Raw genomic sequence first — 12,883 nt, 5'->3', positions numbered from 1 at the left:
AACCGCCGCGCTCACAATCACACCTACGGGCAATTTAGTGTCCAATTAATGTCGCTTGTTTTTGGGGTGCGGGAGGAAACCGGATTGCCCACCCGGAGAAAAGCCACGCAGGCACGGGGAGAACATGCAAACTCTGCACAGACGGGTCCGGGATCGAACGCGGGTCCTCAAAACCAAACATTGCAAAATGCACGTTTACCTCGGTGGCCGATTAGCCCGACGCTAATATCCATCGCTCGAAAGATGGTCAACATTGTGATGCAAAATTCAAGTCATGTTTAGACACACGTTACCTATCAATCGCTTTATTGAACGAACTTGGGGGGGGGGGGGGGTCGTAACGATCACATTCGGAGCTTCACTCACGACGTCCAACCGACTGTTCGTTGACGCCCATGTCTCTCACCAGGACTGCTTTTTAAAGCCATACACACGCAAAAGTCACAGATACTTCAGTCAGTAAATAACAACGGCAAGTAGAATTAATAAAAAAACATGTGCATCTCATATCCGTTATTGGGTTAATTCGTACAATTAATCGGCGTGATCAGGAGAATACTTAAATAAATATTTGCTAGCTCAGTGCCTGACTTTTTAGCTCAGTTCAGCTGTGATGTTTGCAATGGTTATTTAAAATGTAATTAATTTTTAAAATTGATCCAAGCAAATTCCTGCTTAATTTATCATAAATGAGAGTTTATCATCAATTTTAAAATCACAGAAAAATGAAAGATTGCTATTGACGCGGCTTTCCGCAACTAGACCGTGTCACTTTCGCACTTTCGTCATCTGTTAATATCGCGAAATTGCTTCAAAGCCAGTGGCAAAATATGTCTTTGCCACACATTGGCACGTTAGCAAGCGGGTTAGCGCCGACGCCCCAAAACATTCCGACTTGTGACCCCCAAAAACGTACTCCCGACTTTTCGATTGACGCTGCTTACAGTCTTAATCCTTGCTCTTTTTATTGTTTTAATCTTATGGAAATGATGCAAAATTAGATGTCCAATTTCCGTATGTGGTTATTAAATTGTGCGCCCCACCGGCCCGACGGCGGGCGCTCGTTTGCGCGCGCCATATGATTTTGAGTGGAGTAATTTAGAAGATGAGCAGCCGGCCATTGTTATGCGGATAATCTGGCTCTTGCTGCTCAGATAGGTTAACATGCGGCGGATTAGAGGGGGGATTACCCCCGAACGCACCAGACAAGACCTGTTCTGAAATCGGGTTTCTCACCCCCCCCCACACACACACACACACACAGTGTGACCCCACCATTTGCTCCGTTTTTAATTTAGCTTTCACCATCCTTTCGCGCACACACTTTTCTTTTTCTTTGTGTGTGCTTAAAATCGGCAGAAGAGGACTTAGGTTGAAATCAAATATCCGATTTTGACCTTCTCCTGTGGCTAAGAGATGATTGGCAAAATATTAGAAATGTCTGATTGTGGTTCTGACCACTTGCTCTGTGAGCGTCACATCTGAGCGTGTCAATCAAATGCGACCATTTTTTACAATTTTTTTTTTTTCATCTTCGAAAAGGCCCAGTTGTGATTCATTTCCTGAATTTGGTGCATTCAGGACCGCAATTTATTCTGACATTACACCGTGTCACAATCATAAGAAATTGTATTGAGTAATATTTAAAACGTCCTGAAAAAGTTTACGGAGGTTGTAAGTGATAAAGTCGCATTTTGTCGCAATTGAGCAGCTGTCCCTGTTGCTCGTTCCTAATGTTATATTACTGAAATATGGAATGTTTAAACTTTAAATGCAGCCTTTTATGTTTTTGTTGAATCTACAAAGGAGAATATACATATTTTTGAAGGCTATTGAATGTCATCACGATTCGTAAGAAACATACTAAGCAATTCCTTGACATACGAGTAACCAGACTAATGCAGTATTTGAATATCCAAATTGTCATTGGGTCAACCCCCCCGAAAATAAAAATGGAAATAATTTCTTCACAGCAAGGTGCGGTTCGGCATAGAAAGTTCAGTCTTGAACTTTACATAAAACAAAAAATGACAGGAAATTCTGTGCCTTAAGAATCTCTGCTAGCATAATAGTAACACGCGAAAAATGCCATAGACAGGCTAGCGAATGTCTTGTGTGTTGTGTTATGATACTTTAAATGCTGCATTAAACGGTGCATCAACACATCTAGGCATACACCATAGCAGTATTCACAGGCATATAGTTCTCCTCCCCCTGCAAAAAAAACAGTGAATACCGTAATTCCCGGCCTACAGGGCGCATCCAACTATAAGCCTGACCGAGTACATTTGTAAAGGAAATACCAATTAGCACATACATAAGCCGCGCCTGTGTAAAAGCCGCAAGTGCCCACATTGAAACACGAGATATTTACAAAGAGAGACGGTACACAGAAAGCGTTTTCAAAGTTTTAATACCTTAGCTTAGCTAAACATAGCAACAACACGCTAGCACAAACAGGGCTGGTTAAAAAAAAAAAAAAAAAAAACATACCAGTAAAAAAAAGTTGCGGCTTACTAGCTGGAATTTACGGTAGTACTGCAGTTTACTTACGGCAGTCGTGAAACGTTTCGTATGCATATATTGGCTATTTTACTGTGATGAATCAATCATGCGCTCGCTATATGTCATTAGTGTATGTTTCTAAGATTTAGGAATAACAAAATTTTTTTGTTGGATCCTGATTTAAAAAAAAAAAAAAAGAGCATGAAAAGAAGTGTACTTTTTGTAAATTTGTGTGCTGTTTATTCTGAATTATTTGAGCTAACAATTTTCTCAGAAGAATGCCGTAGCTCTGTGAGGCTAATCATGCTAATCGGCAGCCATTGCGACGCGGCGCTCCAGCTGTTTGTGTTTTCACGGCTTGTCATGTCACGTTCGCCGAAGGCGCGGGCCCCAAACAACCGACATAATCCGACGATTTATTAGTCAAATTAGGCGATGATCTTGTTTGTCCGTTCCGCAGGAAGGTGTTTTGTGTTTTCGTGTTTGCGCCATCTGTCTCCCGTGTTGTTTGCGCACATCTGTGACAGGCGTGAAAGTATTCGCTTGACCTCGCGCGTCGAAGTTTGGCGGCTCGACCCCGCCGGCCGAGGTCACCTCGGGACCGCACGCCGTGTTTTTGCCTGACGGCCCGTCAGGTACGTTCACAAGCGGAATTTGCGTTTACATTGATACCAAATGTGACCACGAATTCAACCACTTTCCTGTGAATCTGGATTTGAAAGTTCACGAGCGGTTATTTTACGATTTTATTTATTTATTTATTTATTTATTTATTTATTATTATTTAATTTTTTTATTAAATTTAAGTATTTTTTAATCATTTTACAGTTGTAAATCTTTTTTGTGAAGAAAAGTCCTGAAATTACTTTGCAGAGTGTGCACCAAAATGTAAATGTTTTTTTTTCCTTGGCTTACAGGCCACCTTCATAAAGTTGTGACAAAAAAACAGAATATAAAACAATACAGTACTTTTTAATGATATATATGTTTTATATGTAATTTTATTATATTATATTTATACTAATAACTATATTTATACTATTGATATTTTTTTAATTTTTATGATCTAATTAAAAATGATTTTTTTGGGATGATTGCTTGCTGGACAACGAAATGCAGGAATCTCCAAATTCAGCAGAAAAATAAAGTTAAAAAAGGGCATAAAATATAAAATAAAAATGTTCTTAAAGACATACATTAAAAAATATCAGAATTTAAAAAAATACAAGTTCAAATAAATACTTTTTTAGCTAAATATTTGTACTAATTGGAATCAAGATTTTTTATTAACATTAAAATGTAGTGATAAAATAATGCACTCACAATTATCAGTGATTTTTTTTATTATTATTATTTTTATTTATTTTTGTGGAACCTTCACTGCTGTCCAAGACAAAAAGAACATTTCCTCATATTTGGTCTTTTTTTTTTTATTTAAATTTCTAAATTTTGTTTTTGATATAAATAAAAATATGGTAAACAGAACCTCACGTCTTTGTAAAATATTTGTAAAAGTACGTAATATGCGGTGGATGGAGAAATGTGAAAATCAACGAATAATTGATGCTCATTTATAATATATTTGGCATCCCTCCAAAAAATCTGGAAATATTCACGACTAAACCGGTGATCATTTCGGGGTGGAAAAGAAACTTGCAAACTGGCAACTAATGTGTCAGATGTTCCACCTAAAAAAAAAAAAAAAAAAAAGTTCAATTTGCTCATGGGTTAACATTTCAATGCTGACCTTTGACGTTTTCATGCCATCATTCATCTAAAACAGACATTTCGACTTCCATCTTTTAGTGCGGCTTCTTTGTTTCACTTCTTGTCTTGATGCTACGCTAAGCTACCACCTCCCGCCGTTTTCTTCGGCCAAGACAATGTGTGGAAAAGGTGACACCACCCCCCCCCCCTCTCCCCACACCCCCCCACCCACCATTGTGTAAAAAAAATTCAGCTGGTCAGTGCCCGTCCTACAAAAGTCCCACCAAGAGGCAGGAAGTGATTCGTGTCTTAACGAAGACCACCCCCCCCACCCCCCGCCCCCTCTCATCAGGTAGAGTGAAAGTTTGGAGGGGGGGGGGCGGCTTAAGAGGTTGTGTGTTAACTTGGGGGTCAGCGGAGGAGTTAATTCGAGGCCGGGGTCTTTGTTTCTGGCGGAAGGGAGGATAAACACTCGCGAAGTGTTATCCAACTTGCTTTCCCCCAGATCGTCTGAAAGGAGACGTTGCAGATCCTCCGCAGTACGGAAATGGCGTGAGTGGGGGGAGCACGGGGGGGGAGGGGGGGGGTCAGTCCACGGGTGGCCCGACGTTGAGTGGAAGAAGGGGGAAAAAATGGGACAGCTCATTTGTGGATGAGGCTTCGAATTATTTAAAAAAAAAAAAAAGTTCACGTGTATGTCACGGTAATTACAATTTATAAACTTTTGTGCATTAAACTTAACCACTTTCAAAATGTATTTTTTTTTCCATTATTTTATTTGATTTTTTTAAATTTTACATTTTGAAATTCTACAATTTCAAACACAACTACAATGTAACAGCCAATTAGCTTGCATTCCAAGAAACCCAATTTCATGAAATAAAAATCATAAAAAAATTATTCAGGCACGCTGGATAATGAAAATGTGTGTGTACGTGTATTTCCAGCCGCCGATCATCCGCCATTTCTCTGGTTTTGATGGATGCTGTCGATATATAGAGCCCTTCCTAATATTTTGGTTAACTTGTTTTACTCCTAATTATGATTTTTTTTTTTAGTAACAAAAATCTGATCACGTTCTGACTTTATTTTAACAAAATTGCAAGTGAATCATTCAAATTGAGAAACTTATTGTTCTCATTTATGACTACTTTCAGAAATTTTTGGAACACTGTACATTATTACATATTTGTTACATTTTTCCCCCCATAAAATTGATTTTCAATAGAACTTTATGAAATATTCCAACTTCTTTCCTGAAAAATTGCAATTTTATTTTCATAACATGATGCGTACAATCGTAACTTGACGATTTTCGAATGATGACTTTTTTTTCATCAAACGCAAGCCAACAAACTTTTTTTTTTTTCGTGACATTTTGACTTTATGGTTCCAAAATATCCACTTGTCTCGTTTGACATATTTACTTTTAAAAATCAAACTTTTTTTAAAAGTTGAAACGGTCAACGGCCCCTCTATTGTCATCCGAGTGCAAACAATTGACACGTGAGCTCCGATGACGATTGTTGCTAATGACATCATAAAGCTGAGCGTGAGTCGACCAATGGATGTCTTCGGCAAACGTGGCGCACACCTCCCGCCAGGCCTGGACCCCCCCCCCCCCCAGGTGCCCAATCTCTGATTGCGGCCAATTGGAATTCCCCATCCCGTCCGCCTCCAAAAGCCACTTTTATTTTGAGACGTCGTGACCCTTTTGCGTCGGCTGCCCTTCTGTGCCTTCACCGACCCCCCCCCAAAAAAAAAAAAAAAGTGGCACACTCCGGAGCATATGGCGCCGGCCGGCCCGGCGACGTGTTCGAGTTGATTGAATAACGCTGCGCTGTTCGACTCGCGTTAGCGCGCCCGCCTTTAATCCGCCGGCGTTGGCGGCAAAGCGCGGCTTAGCTCGCCATTTCGGCGACGTTAGCGAACAGACCAAAGCGATTAGATTGGCGGGAGATCCGACGAGTTCTGCTTGTCTGTCGCGCATACACTACGAAGACAGGATATTTAATGTTTAATCCTTAACTTTGTATTTTATGGCTGCAACATGTTCCAAAAATAAGACATGGTGGGGGAGGGGGGGGGTCAGTCCACGGGTGGCCCGACGTTGAGTGGAAGAAGGGGGAAAAAATGGGACAGCTCATTTGTGGATGAGGCTTCGAATTATTTAAAAAAAAAAAAAAGTTCACGTGTATGTCACGGTAATTACAATTTATAAACTTTTGTGCATTAAACTTAACCACTTTCAAAATGTATTTTTTTTTCCATTATTTTATTTGATTTTTTTAAATTTTACATTTTGAAATTCTACAATTTCAAACACAACTACAATGTAACAGCCAATTAGCTTGCATTCCAAGAAACCCAATTTCATGAAATAAAAATCATAAAAAAATTATTCAGGCACGCTGGATAATGAAAATGTGTGTGTACGTGTATTTCCAGCCGCCGATCATCCGCCATTTCTCTGGTTTTGATGGATGCTGTCGATATATAGAGCCCTTCCTAATATTTTGGTTAACTTGTTTTACTCCTAATTATGATTTTTTTTTTTAGTAACAAAAATCTGATCACGTTCTGACTTTATTTTAACAAAATTGCAAGTGAATCATTCAAATTGAGAAACTTATTGTTCTCATTTATGACTACTTTCAGAAATTTTTGGAACACTGTACATTATTACATATTTGTTACATTTTTCCCCCCATAAAATTGATTTTCAATAGAAATTTATGAAATATTCCAACTTCTTCTTTCCTGAAAAATTGCAATTTTATTTTCATAACATGATGCGTACAATCGTAACTTGACGATTTTCGAATGATGACTTTTTTTTCATCAAACGCAAGCCAACAAACTTTTTTTTTTTTCGTGACATTTTGACTTTATGGTTCCAAAATATCCACTTGTCTCGTTTGACATATTTACTTTTAAAAATCAAACTTTTTTTAAAAGTTGAAACGGTCAACGGCCCCTCTATTGTCATCCGAGTGCAAACAATTGACACGTGAGCTCCGATGACGATTGTTGCTAATGACATCATAAAGCTGAGCGTGAGTCGACCAATGGATGTCTTCGGCAAACGTGGCGCACACCTCCCGCCAGGCCTGGACCCCCCCCCCCCCCAGGTGCCCAATCTCTGATTGCGGCCAATTGGAATTCCCCATCCCGTCCGCCTCCAAAAGCCACTTTTATTTTGAGACGTCGTGACCCTTTTGCGTCGGCTGCCCTTCTGTGCCTTCACCGACCCCCCCCCCCCAAAAAAAAAAAAAAGTGGCACACTCCGGAGCATATGGCGCCGGCCGGCCCGGCGACGTGTTCGAGTTGATTGAATAACGCTGCGCTGTTCGACTCGCGTTAGCGCGCCCGCCTTTAATCCGCCGGCGTTGGCGGCAAAGCGCGGCTTAGCTCGCCATTTCGGCGACGTTAGCGAACAGACCAAAGCGATTAGATTGGCGGGAGATCCGACGAGTTCTGCTTGTCTGTCGCGCATACACTACGAAGACAGGATATTTAATGTTTAATCCTTAACTTTGTATTTTATGGCTGCAACATGTTCCAAAAATAAGACATGGTGGGGGAGGGGGGGGGTCATGTTTACCACAGTGTGACATCACCTTGACTTTTAACAACATTCAATAAACATTTGGTAGCTGAGGAGACAAAATGTCGAAACGTCGCGGGTGGAATTCTTTCCCATTCTTAATTGACGCACATCTTCGGCTGTTCAACGGTCCGGGGTCTCCGTTGTCGTATTTTACACTTCATAATGCGCCAGCCATTTTCAGTGGAAGACCGGTCTGGACTGCAAGCAGGTTAGTCTAGGACCTTGCGAAGCTACTTTGTTGTATCACATCCAGATTGTGGTTTGGTATTGTCTTGCTAAAATAAGCACGGGTGTCCTTTAAAAAGACATTGCTTGGATGGCAGCATGTGTTTCTCCTACGTTTTGCAGGAATTTGACAGTGGTGAAAATGACATTATTTTCGTGATAATTATGACTTTTAACTCTTTTTTTTTTGTCACTACATTTTTCTGTGGTATTGCCAATTTATTTTTTCGATGACTTTGATAGGCAGCACGATGGCTCAGCTGGAAAAGCGTTGGCCTCACGGTTGTGAGGACCCGGGTTAAATCCCGGAGCCGCCTGTGTGGAGTTTGCATGCGCCCACATCCCAAAACCGTGCAACATTAATTGGACGCTCTAAATTGCCCCAAGTTGTGATTGTGAGTGCGGTTGTTTGTCTCGACGTGCCCTGCGATTGGCTGGCAACCAGTTCAGGGTGTACCTTGCCTACTGCCTGTTGACAGCTGGGATAGGCTGCCCTTGTGAGGATAGGTGGCAAAAGAAAATGGATGGATGGATGGATGAATATCACTTTGGTGTGGTGTTGTAACTTTTTTTTGCAAATCTGCATCTTTTTTTTTTTTAATCATCAAATTTTGAAACTTTTTTTTTTTTGGGGGGGGGGGGGCGTGACTACATCAACCCCCCCCCCGCCTCCCCCAATCGCTGCTAATGTTTTTCCTCCAATGCGACGTCCCCGTTTCATCACAAGATTTGCTTTGATGGACACGGTCACCAGGGCAACCGTCTCCGCAAATCGGTCCAATCAGGGCGGCGAGCGGGGGTCCCGCCCTCTCCTCTCAAAGCGGGCCACCCGAGGCCGCGTGGCCCCACACCGCCCGTCCCGCCCGCGTCGCTTCTCCACATGGTGTTCAGGTCGCCTCTGGACTTGGTCTCGGCTTCCGGCCTCCTCCTGCGCTCGCAGGCGGATGGCGAGCGGCCGGGCGCCCCGCTCGCCCCCCGCGCCCCGCCGCCCGGCCTGTGCTTCTCGGCGTCGCAGATCGCCGGCGTGTGCGAGACGCTGGAGGAGACGGGCGACGTGGAGCGCCTGGCCCGCTTCCTGTGGTCCCTCCCGGCGGCCCCGGACGGCCGCGACTCGGTGTGGGAGCACGAGTCGGTGCGACGCGCCCGCGCCGTGGTGGCCTACCACAGCGGCAGCTTCCGCGAGCTCTACCGCATCGTGGAGACGCACCGGTTCACGCGCGCCTCCCACGGAAAGCTGCAGGCCATGTGGATGGAGGCGCACTACCGCGAGGCCGAGAAGCTGCGCGGCCGGCCGCTGGGACCCGTGGACAAGTACCGGGTCCGGAAGAAGTTCCCCCTGCCCAGCACCATCTGGGACGGCGAGCAGAAGACGCACTGCTTCAAGGAGCGCACGCGCGGGCTGCTGCGCGAGTGGTACCTGCAGGATCCCTACCCGAACCCCGGCAAGAAGCGCGAGCTGGCGCACGCGACCGGGCTCACTCCGACGCAGGTGGGGAACTGGTTCAAGAACCGGAGGCAGCGCGACCGGGCCGCGGCCGCCAAAAACAGGTCAGACGGGGGTGGCTTCGTGCAACTTTTGCGGTGCGTCTCTCGAGGCCGGGGCGCAAAAGGGCCATTCACGCGTAAAAGCGCGCGGCAGTTCCAGCTCGGTGCCTTCCACGCGTCCGCTCGGGTGGAACTGATTGGAAACAAAAAAAAAAAAAAACCAAACAAACAATTCAAGACTTTTTCTGCACGAGCTTGTTGTTGTCGCTTGAAAGACGACAACAAGTGAAGTGGAACTTTTCGCCCTTTTTGAAACGTTTTGGACGGGATTTCATTGTGCCACAAATACCTCATTTTTCCCTGATTCAAGATTGGATAACAATTTGTTCATGAGCGAGAAGGAAACAGACTTGATGAAAGAAATTATTTTGTCCCGTTCCAACTTGTTTGTGTGCCACATGCAACTTTTTTTTTTTTTTTAATTACGACCTTTTTCGCTTCCTTAAGTTATTATTTTTCTACTCTTTGGTGTTGTGCCCTTTCGAAATGAGTTGCACAACACTATGCACCATTTTTTTTTTGCATTGAAATATCTTTAATTGCTAAAATCTCAGATCAGTGCAATCAAAATGACAATTGGGAACAGATTTTTTTTTGTCCATTGACCTTTTTTTAATTCACATTTTCATTCACATATTCACACTTTTCACATTTGTTCATTTTTATTTTGAATACAACTCAAACGAGAAGAAAATGCTCCCAGGGTGCTCAAATATCTTGAAACTGATTTAAAAAAAAAAAAAAAAAATTCAAAGTTTTTTGCCATTTAGGAATATTTTTTTCCTGCAATTTGTTTTGTAGGAGTTTAGAAAGAAAATTACTTTTGGGGTCAAAATTCATTTTAATTTCGACATCTTGTATTCACTATTTTGTAGAGTATATTTTTTTTAATTGGGAACTTTTTAAGACCATCAAAATTTGAGTACTTTATTCTTCATTTAAAAGTATTATTTCCCTCAATATTACGTCATTTTTAATCGGTCATAAGTGTCCAGTGGAGTATTTTTAATTCAAACATTTAAATTCCACCCACCCCTTTTAATCATTTGACTTTCTTTCCATGCAAAAATTAATATTTAAATATTGAAGTTCTGTGAATGTTCATTTTATTAAAAAAAAAAAAAAGAAAGTGTAACTGATTTTGTTTTTATTTTCATTTTCGCAGGTTGCAGCATCAGCGGCTGTGTTCGGCGGCGGCGGTCCGGAGTCCGGACGTCCACGACCCGGAGCGAGGCGACGGCCGAGTTCTCCTCTCGGTGACGGACAGCGACTCGGACCTGGACGTGTGACTCCAGATTCATTTGAGGACTTTGAAGAATATGGGGGGGGGGGGGGGGGGGAAATAATAATTAAAAAAAAAAAACATTCCGACTGGATCGTGCATGGCGGAAGGTGAGCAGAAAATCATCATCGAGCTCTGCACTTGGTTTTTATTTTTGCATTGATATGTTACATTGTGAGAATCCTTTTTTTTTTTTTTTTTTGGGGGGGGGGGGGCGGGGGGGAATTCATATCGCCCGTGTCCACTGCTGTCGTTCCCCTTTCTTAATTCCTCATTAAACTGAATGTTCACTTCCGGCGCCATGCAACTTGTGTCCGTGTGTAGGTACTTGACATCAAATGTTTTGCTATTTTATATGAATAAAATATTTAACGTTATGCGGCTACTTTTTCTTGAGTGTTTGTGGTTTTTTGACGAATCTGCCATTATTCATCTTCATTGTTTCAATTTTTTAAAGGAGCCATATTTTGCATTTTCTTTCAAATGAGGTCATAGATACAAACTCACACAGATACACAAAAGTCTTGTTCTATGTTGTCGAGCCGCTAGCATAGCAGCTAACGTAGATAGCTTGTAAGCTTGAGCAAAACTGCTCACATTAGCATTCATTTCATCGTTATTACCGTCGTTAAAGTCATTCCACAATTTGTCGTCAAAGAAATTATAACTTTATTTTAAGTATTTACACAGCGATATTTCTGAAATATGTTTTCCAGGTGTCTGCCAATAAGTCACAGGGCTGCGCTAAAACACAGCCGGATAAAATATCGTCTTAAAAGTGCACTGTACACTTCAGCTTGATTAAACGAATGACGCTACATATATGATGTTTTTTTTAATTTTATTTTTTCCCTTGAAAACATCTAAAAGAAATGAGGCCATTTTGATCACGTGCTGCTGAGCAGGTTGAAAACTGAATGGAGATGAGCGCCACCTGTGGGTTGATTATGGTAAGGCTCTCCCAAAGACAAGTATGTGTTCTTGATCGCTGCCTTCATGACTCATCAGGAAATTCTAGACACGTAAATAAATAAATCCGGAAGCTATGACTTACAAAGTGTCCTTGAATATACCAATCATACCGAGGCCTTCGCATCACGGACTACCTGACCAAAAAAAAAAAAAAAAAAATCAGATTTTTGTAATTTAATCAATGATAGCAATTCTTTTTCATGATCGCGTCATGCAGGAACCGACATAAATGTTTTACTGGTATGAAAAATTCCGAGGTATCGCGAACATACCGAATTTGTGTCTACCAACATATCCAGCTACTAAATGTTTTTTTTTTTTTTCTGGCTCAAGCGTAATTTCCGAGATGTCAGTCAAGCCACCACACTTTTGACGTCACAGATATCTTGGGAATTTCTTTTCGTGGTACTGTTTTTCCTCACGTCTCAGTAAACCTCGCACACTTTCGTCATATCGCATTACGACGAAAGTAACCTTTTCCCCCGAGTGTCTGTGAACACAACGCGCTATTGTCTGACGTCACATCCGGCGAACTTCGTCATTAACTTCCGCGACGCGCCTGTACCGCCAGCAGAGGTCGCAGTGAGCCAATTTTTCAACGCTGCCATCTTTTGCAGTTGTTTTGGCGAACATTTTTGTTTTCACGTTCGTACATTCCGAATTCAATACTAGCCCAACTAGTAACAAAGTTTGTTAGCCACGTTCTAATCTTACGAATTAATTTTCAGAGGCCGGTGCCAAAAGCGTGTTTGGATATCTTTTTTTTTTAATGTAGGAATTTAAAATGTCAGCCAAAATAAATACACAAGTAAAGTACAGACACCCGAACCACAAATCAACACATTTAGGTACTTTCAAAATGTGTGTGGACTCGACCGGAGAGGATTTTCTTGTTTTGAACATACCTTGGCCAATAAATATCATTCTCATTAGCTCGCATTTTTTTTGTTACAGAATGACTTCACTGTGAAAATATAAAAGTCAAGCTAATCCAACACCCCCCCCAAAAAAAATCAATACATTGAATGTTTAAAACA

At 41.9% G+C, this 12,883-nt stretch overlaps 1 protein-coding gene across 1 annotated transcript; it reads left to right on the top strand.

Moving 5' to 3' along the window:
• The first annotated feature begins 8,785 nt into the window (after window positions 1-8,785).
• On the top strand, window positions 8,786-10,896 carry six3b (SIX homeobox 3b). The gene is made up of 2 exons (XM_061810562.1): window positions 8,786-9,595; window positions 10,758-10,896. Exons 1-2 carry the CDS (start codon window positions 8,928-8,930, stop codon window positions 10,879-10,881), a joined length of 792 nt encoding a protein of 263 aa, XP_061666546.1. The 5' UTR covers window positions 8,786-8,927; the 3' UTR covers window positions 10,882-10,896.
• The last annotated feature ends 1,987 nt before the right edge of the window (window positions 10,897-12,883 follow it).

Source organism: Syngnathoides biaculeatus, chromosome 22, assembly GCF_019802595.1.
Source record: "Syngnathoides biaculeatus isolate LvHL_M chromosome 22, ASM1980259v1, whole genome shotgun sequence".
NCBI lineage: Eukaryota > Metazoa > Chordata > Actinopteri > Syngnathiformes > Syngnathidae > Syngnathoides > Syngnathoides biaculeatus.
The sequence above is the reverse complement of the archived record's forward strand: the minus strand, read 5'-3'. Positions and strand labels throughout refer to the sequence as shown.